General features: G+C 45.4%; 2 protein-coding genes across 2 annotated transcripts; both read left to right on the top strand.

Annotated features, from left to right (window-relative positions):
• The first annotated feature begins 1,761 nt into the window (after nucleotides 1-1,761).
• On the top strand, nucleotides 1,762-3,696 carry LOC138880794 (uncharacterized). The gene is made up of 4 exons (XM_070160971.1): nucleotides 1,762-1,895; nucleotides 2,508-2,601; nucleotides 2,788-3,057; nucleotides 3,424-3,696. The coding sequence occupies exons 1-4, from the start codon at nucleotides 1,762-1,764 to the stop codon at nucleotides 3,694-3,696; spliced, it is 771 nt and encodes a 256-aa protein (XP_070017072.1).
• A 228-nt stretch (nucleotides 3,697-3,924) lies between these two features.
• Nucleotides 3,925-6,832, top strand: LOC138880793 (uncharacterized). The gene is made up of 3 exons (XM_070160970.1): nucleotides 3,925-4,175; nucleotides 4,295-4,548; nucleotides 6,789-6,832. Exons 1-3 carry the CDS (start codon nucleotides 3,925-3,927, stop codon nucleotides 6,830-6,832), a joined length of 549 nt encoding a protein of 182 aa, XP_070017071.1.
• Nucleotides 6,833-7,108: the final 276 nt, after the last annotated feature.

The raw sequence follows: 7,108 nt of genomic DNA, 5'->3' as shown, positions 1-7,108 counted from the left end.
GGATACTGGAGTCACATGGGGTTGACTTCACCACTTTCCAGTTGGAGGGCAGGGCCTGTAGGTGGTGGAAGTCTTATGTTCTCAACAGGCCAGCAGGTTCTACTCACTTGGGGTCAGTTCACTCAATTGTTCTTGGACAGGTATATTCCTCCCTCTGAGAGGGAAGAGCTGAGGTGTCAGTTTGAGCACCTCGAGCAGGGTCAGATGTCTGTGACCGATTATGAGGCGAGGTTATTTGAGTTATCCTGCCATGCACTTATGATACTTCCTACATATGTAGAGAGAGTGCGGCGGTTTGTCTCAGGGCTGCAACCCGGCATTAGAAACAGCAAGGCTCGAGAGGTGGAGATGGGTACAGAGTTTCAGCGAGTGGTTGAGATTGCTCGACGGATTGAGGGGTATCGCTAGAAGGGTAGAGAGCAGGTACAACAGGACAAAAGAGCAAGGTTCTCCTGAGAGTTGAGAGGTGCCCCGGCTAGGGGCAGAGGTCAGTATAGGAGGGGTCAGCCTAGTAGCCCACAGTTTCAGCACCACCACCTCCTGCCCGAGGAGCTCCAGCAAGTCCTTATTTCAGTGCTATACCAGAGAGTTCTTATCGCCCGCCAGCTATTCAGGGTTCATCCAGCGGGTATTTAGGTCCTCCGGGTCCTTCCAGCCCTTACTTCAGTGCTATGCCAGAGAGTTCTTATCGCCCGCCAGCTATTCAGGGTTCATCCAACGGGTATTCAGGTCCTTCGGGTCATTCCAGCCCTTACTTCAGTGCCATGCCGGAGAGTTCATTTCGTCCACCGGCTCTTCAGGCTCCTCCTAGTAGTTCTACGGGTTTTCAGGGACAGTCTTTGGGGTAGCAGGTCGCGGTACCACGTTGCTTTGAGTGTGGAGATACTAGTCACATGAGGAGGACTTGTCCCAGGCTTCAGGGCAAGGCAGTGCAGCAGGGACATTAGTTAGAAACTCCAGCACCAGCGGCCCAGACACCTAGAGGTGGAGGGTATGCTGGTAGAGGGCGTTCCAGAGGTGAAGGCCAGGCAGGTAGAGGATAGCCCGCTATTGCTCAGTCAGGTGGAGGCCAGTCAGCCGGCTCTCCAGCCAGATTCTATGCCCTTCCAGCTAGGCCATATGCATTGGCCTCAGATGCCATCATCACAAGTATTATTTCAGTCAGCGGTAGGGATGCTTCGGTATTATTTGATCCAGGATCTACTTATTCATATGTATCATCTCTATTTGCTCGTTTTTCTGGTGATCTCTCCTAAGCCTTTGGGTGTTCCTGTTCATGTGTCCACTCATATGGGAGATTCTGTGATTGTGGATCGGATCTACCGGTTTTGTGTGGTTACTTTTTGTGGTTACGATACTAGGGCGGATCTTCTGTTACTTGATATGATCGATTTTGAGGTCATCTTGGGTATGGACTGGTTATCTCCCTATCAAGCCGTCCTTGATTGTCATGCCAAGACTATTTCGCTAGCGATGCCAGGATTGCCGAGATTAGAGTGAAAGGGTTCCACAGTTGATACGCCTAGCAGGGTTATTTCTTTTCTGAAGGCTCAGCGCATGGTGGAGAAAGGGTGTTTGGCGTATCTGGCTTATGTTTGAGACACCACAACAGAGTCTCTGACGATTGATTCTATGCCAGTAGTTCGAGAGTTCGTCGATGTTTTTCCTTTAGATCTTCCAAGCATGCCTTCGGATCGTGATATTGATTTCTGAATTGATTTGGCTCCAGGCACTCAACCCATATCTATCTCACCGTACCGTATGGCTCCTAAGGAGCTGAAGGAGTTGAAGGAGCAGTTGGAGGAGTTATTAGAAAATGGGTTTTTCAGGCCCACCGTATCGCCTTGGGGTGCACCAATGCTATTTGTGAAGAAGAAAGATGGGACTATGCGGATGTGCATTGATTACCGCTAGTTGAACAAAGTTACCATCAAGAACAAGTACCCGTTGCCGCATATTGATGATTTGTTTGACCAGTTGCAGGGTGCTAGGGTGTTCTCTAGGATTGACTTGAGGTCAGGGTATCATCAGTTGAAGATTCGGGATTCAGATGTTTCGAAGACCGCATTCAAGACTAGATATGGCCACTATGAGTTTTTGGTAATGTCCTTTGGGTTGACGAATGCTCCAACGGTGTTTATAGACTTGAAGAATAGGGTGTTCAGGACTTTCATTGATTCTTTTGTCATCGTCTTCATTGACGACATCTTGATATACTCACGTAGCCTGGGGGAACACGAGCAACATTTGAGAGTAGTGCTTTAGACCTTGCGGGAGAAGATGCTATATGCTAAGTTCTCCAAGTGTGAGTTCTGGCTAGAGTCAGTGGCATTATTGGGACATATTGTGTCAGGAGAGGGTATTAAGGTGGATCCCAAGACGATTGAGGCAGTTTAGAGTTGGCCACGTCCTACTTCAGTAACCGAGATCAGGAGTTTCCTGGGGTTAGCAGGATACTACCGGCGATTTGTGCAGGGCTTTTCATCTATTGCTTCACACTTGACCAGATTGACCCAGAAGGGTGTCCTATTTCTTTGGTCTGATGAGTGCGAGGAGAGCTTTCAGAAGCTCAAGACGTCTTTGACTACAACACCGGTTCTGGTATTGCCTTCCGGTTTAGGGATGTATACTATATATTGCGACGCTTCTCGCGTTGGCTTGAGATATGTATTGATGCAGGAGGGACGAGTTATTGCATATGCTTCACATCAGCTGAAGATTCATGAGAAGAAATACCCAGTGCACGATCTAGAGTTGGCAGTGATTGTTCATGCTCTCAAGATATAGAGGCATTATTTGTATGGGGTGTCATGTGAGGTTTACACTGATCATCGTAGTTTGCAGCACCTGTTGAAGAAGATGGACCTTAATTTGAGGCAGCGCAAGTGGCTTGAGTTACTAAAGGATTATGACATTACCATTCTTTATCATCTAGGTAAGGCGAACGTGGTCGCAGATGCCTTGAGCAGAAAGGCGGAGAATATGGGTAGTTTGGCATTTATTCCTTCTAATGAGAGACCATTGGCTTTGGACATTCAGTCCTTGGACAACAGACTTGTGAGGTTGGATATTTCGGAGCCCAGCAGAGTTCTAACATGCGTGGTTGCTTAGTCTTCGCTATTGGGGCAGATTAAGGACCGACAGTTTGATGATCCGCATTTGACAGCCTTCAGAGAGACGGTACTTTAGGGAGGTGCCAAGGAGGTTACTATTGGCGAGGATGGTGTGTTACGGCTTCAGGTCCGTGTATGTGTGACTAATGTGGATGGCTTGAGGAGGGGGATTCTAGAGAAGGCCCATAGTTCGAGGTACTCTATTCATCCGGGTGCCACGAAGATGTATCATGACTTGAGGCAGCATTACTGGTGGCGGAGGATGAAGAAGGACATCGTGGAGTATGTAGCTAGGTGTTTGAATTTCTAGCAAGTCAAATATGAGTACCAGAGGCCAGGTGGTCTACTTCAGCAGATGCCTATTCTTGAGTGGAAGTGGGATTGCATCACCATGGACTTCGTAGTTGGGTTACCACTGACTTTGCGGAAGGTTGATTCGGTTTGGGTCACTGTGGACAGATTGACCAAGTCTGCTCACTTCATTCCAGTGGCGACTACTTATACAGCGGAGATGTATGCCCAGATTTATATTCGGGAGATAGTCCGGTTGCATGGGGTACCGGTTTCCATTATATCAGAATGAGGCCCTCAGTTCACTTCCCATTTTTGGAGAGCCGTTCATAGTGGGTTGGGCACCAGTGTAGATCTCAACACCGTATTTCACCCTCAGACCGATGGGCAGTCGGAGCGGACAGTTCAGATTTTGGAGGATATGCTCAGGGCATGTGTTATTGACTTTGGAGGGCAGTGAGATCAGTTCTTGCCCTTAGCGAAGTTTGCATACAACAACAACTATCAGTCCAACATAGAGATGGCCCCGTACGAGGCTTTGTATGGTCGGCGTTGTCGTTCTCCTATTGGGTGGTTCGAGCCTGGTGAGGCTAAGTTACTTGGTATGGATCTGGTACAAGATGCGGTGGATAAAGTGAAGTTGATTCAGGAGAGGCTTCGCACAGCTCAGTCCAGACAGAAGAGTTATGCGAATCAGAAGGCACGTGATGTATCATTCATGATTGGCGAGAAGGTCCTCTTGAATGTCTCGCCAATGAAGGGTATTATGAGGTTCGGAAAGAAGGGCAAGTTGAGCCCAAGGTTTATTGGTCCCTTTGAGGTGTTGAGGTGAGTTGGAGAGGTTGCCTATGAGCTTGCTTTACCTCCCAGTTTTTTGGGAGTACATCCAGTTTCCATGTGTCGATGCTCCGGAAGTATCATGCCAATTTATCAGATGCATTGGACTTCGGTACCATTCAGCTAGATAAGAGTTTGGGCTATGAGGAAGAGCTAGTTGCCATTGTTGACAGACAGGATCGCCAATTGAGATCCAAGAGGATTTCTATGGTAAAGGTCCAGTGGAGGGGCCAACCGGTTGAGGAGGCGACATGGGAGTCCGAGGAGGACATGCGCATCAGATATCCTCACTTATTCAGCAGTCCAGGTATTTTTCTATGTCCTTTCGAGGACGAACGTTTGTTTAAGAGGTGGAGAATGTAACGACCCGACTGGTTGTTTTACTGTTTAGAACCCCGTTTCCTTAAATAAAACTTCCTGCGCTTTCCTTAGTTTAATTATGACGTGTGAGGGCGATTAGTTTGGAAGTTAGAAGAGTTTTGAGTGAAAATAAAACCAATTATCCCTTAAGGTTTTTCTTTAAAGGCTAAGTTTGACTTCGGTCAAGTTTCTTGAGAAACGGACCCGGATTCGTGATTTGACGATCCCGGGAGGTCCGAGGGAAAATATGGGACGGGACCTAGGCATATGCTCGGAATCAAATTCCGAGGTTCCTAGCCCGAGTAATGAATTTTTATGTAAAATTATTAAATCGAAGTTTTAAAGAATTAAAGATCCTAAGTATTTATTAAAAACCTAGGTATCGGGTTCGAATTTTGGTTCCGAAACTTGGTACAAGTCCAAAATATCCATTAAGACCTACCCTTAAAATTTGGGGTCAATCCGAGTAGTTTAAGGGCGTTTTGACCCGTTAGAAGGAAATTAAGAACTTGAAGTTCATTAAGTTGAATCAATTGGTTTTGGGGTTCGATTCCTTGATTTAGCGTTGTTTTGGGTGTTTTGAGGGTTCGACTAGGTCCGCCTCGTGATTTCATACTTGTCGGTATGTTTGGGCGGGCTCGGGAGCCTCGAGCGTCAAATGGTCGAGGTTCGAGCGAAGTCGAAATTTGAAAGGAAGCAACATTTGCTGCTTCTGTGAAAACCACTTCTGCGACTCTTTGACCGCAGAAGCGGTGACCGCAGAAGCAGATCGTGGGAAGCCTAGGAAAATCGCAGATGCGATTTTCAGACCGCAGAAGCGGTCCCGCACCAGCAGCTTCTGGACTGCATAAGCGGTTTTCCCAGCCTGGGCCAGGACCGCAAAATCGGCCAAGAATTGCAGAAGTGGTAGCTCCAGATGCGGTATACCTTCCGCAGAAGCGAAAAAGGACGGGCAGAGGGGTTCATTTAATTTGAACCCCAAGCCATTTCTCTCACTTCCCATTCAATTTTGGGGCGATTTTGGAGGTCCCAAAGAGAGAGTTTCATCGTAACATCACAAGGTAAGTAATCCCCACTCGTTCTTTAGCTTAAGTACATGACTATTAGATAGATTTAACACTAATAATCAAATAAAATCAAGGGTTAGAGCTAGACCTAGGGTTTTGATAAAACTGAGATTTGACCACCTAATTAGCTATGTAATGAACTAAAAATCATATATTAATAATCCTTAGGTTATAGAGAAAAATTTCCTTCGAAAAATCACAGAATCTGGGCACGTGGGCCCGGGGTCGAAATTTAGGAAACTTGCGGGAAAGGTTGGGAAATCAATTGAATTAGTTAGAGTTCAACTTTGTGCACACTTATTGACTAGTTTCTTGCTTTATTTAACTAGTTGGTGCTCGTTCGACTTCACATTGAGGTTGGAGCCTATTCTTGATATTTAAAGAATGCTTCGGAGCGAGGTGAGTCTCCTTTATAACCTTGTATGAGGGAAATTTCCCCATAGGATTAATAAAATGTATAATTATTGCTAAATGCGGGATGCTACGTACGCACAAAGGTGACGAGAGTCTGTGCGTAGCTACTACCATATTGATTGTCCGGGTAGTTTAGGACCCACATCATGCTTTATCTATGAATATTTATATGTCTTCATGCTAATATGATCGGCTAGAATATTTTATAGGCTTTAAGGATAATAAAAGTAACTTGGACACTTGTTGAACTCTTGTATGGCATAATTGATTATTTATTGCTTCAGTATGCATTCTTGATGCTTGCTTGTTATTTGTGGATCGGGCAGATCGCCTCGATATGAATGGATGCATATATAGGCACGCCGTCGACCCTCGATAAGTGCACATTTCATTATGTTGGTTCGGGTCGTCGCCTCGGTATAATGTGCGCATGATTATTATGTGAAAACTTGTATTCACTTGCTTGTCATTATACACTGAATATGGAATTTGTATATCATGATATTTTAAAGACATGACTTATCACTTTTGCCATAAGCATGTTGATACTCGTAGCTTCCATGCTTATAAATAATCTTATATATTATTCGACTTTAGTAAGTATCAAGTCGACTTCTCGTCTCTACTTCTTCGAGATTAGACGAGATACTTACTGGGTACATATTGTTTATGTACTCATGCTTCGCTTATATACTTAAATGTACAGGATCTGAGGCAGGTGGATCTGGTTACCATTTGGGCGCACATTAGTGAGCCTTCTTAGACTTCTACGGTGAGCTGCCTCCTTTCATTGATGATCTACAGCCGAAGAAGTCATCTCTGTATTTTTGTTTCTGTCTATCCTGATTCAGACAGTAGGATAGCCTATTACTCTTTTGTATATTCTCTACTAGTTGCCCGTAGCTGTGACACCAGGTTTTGGCACACACTTTAGTAGACTAGTTTTGGGTTGTAATATTATATCTTTACATTTATTACCGTATCGGGTTTCCGAAAACCCCATTTGGGATGCTTATCCCCTTCTTA

The sequence above is a fragment of the Nicotiana sylvestris genome, chromosome 11 (assembly GCF_000393655.2).
Source record: "Nicotiana sylvestris chromosome 11, ASM39365v2, whole genome shotgun sequence".
In the NCBI taxonomy this organism is placed as follows: domain Eukaryota; kingdom Viridiplantae; phylum Streptophyta; class Magnoliopsida; order Solanales; family Solanaceae; genus Nicotiana; species Nicotiana sylvestris.
The sequence above is the reverse complement of the archived record's forward strand: the minus strand, read 5'-3'. Positions and strand labels throughout refer to the sequence as shown.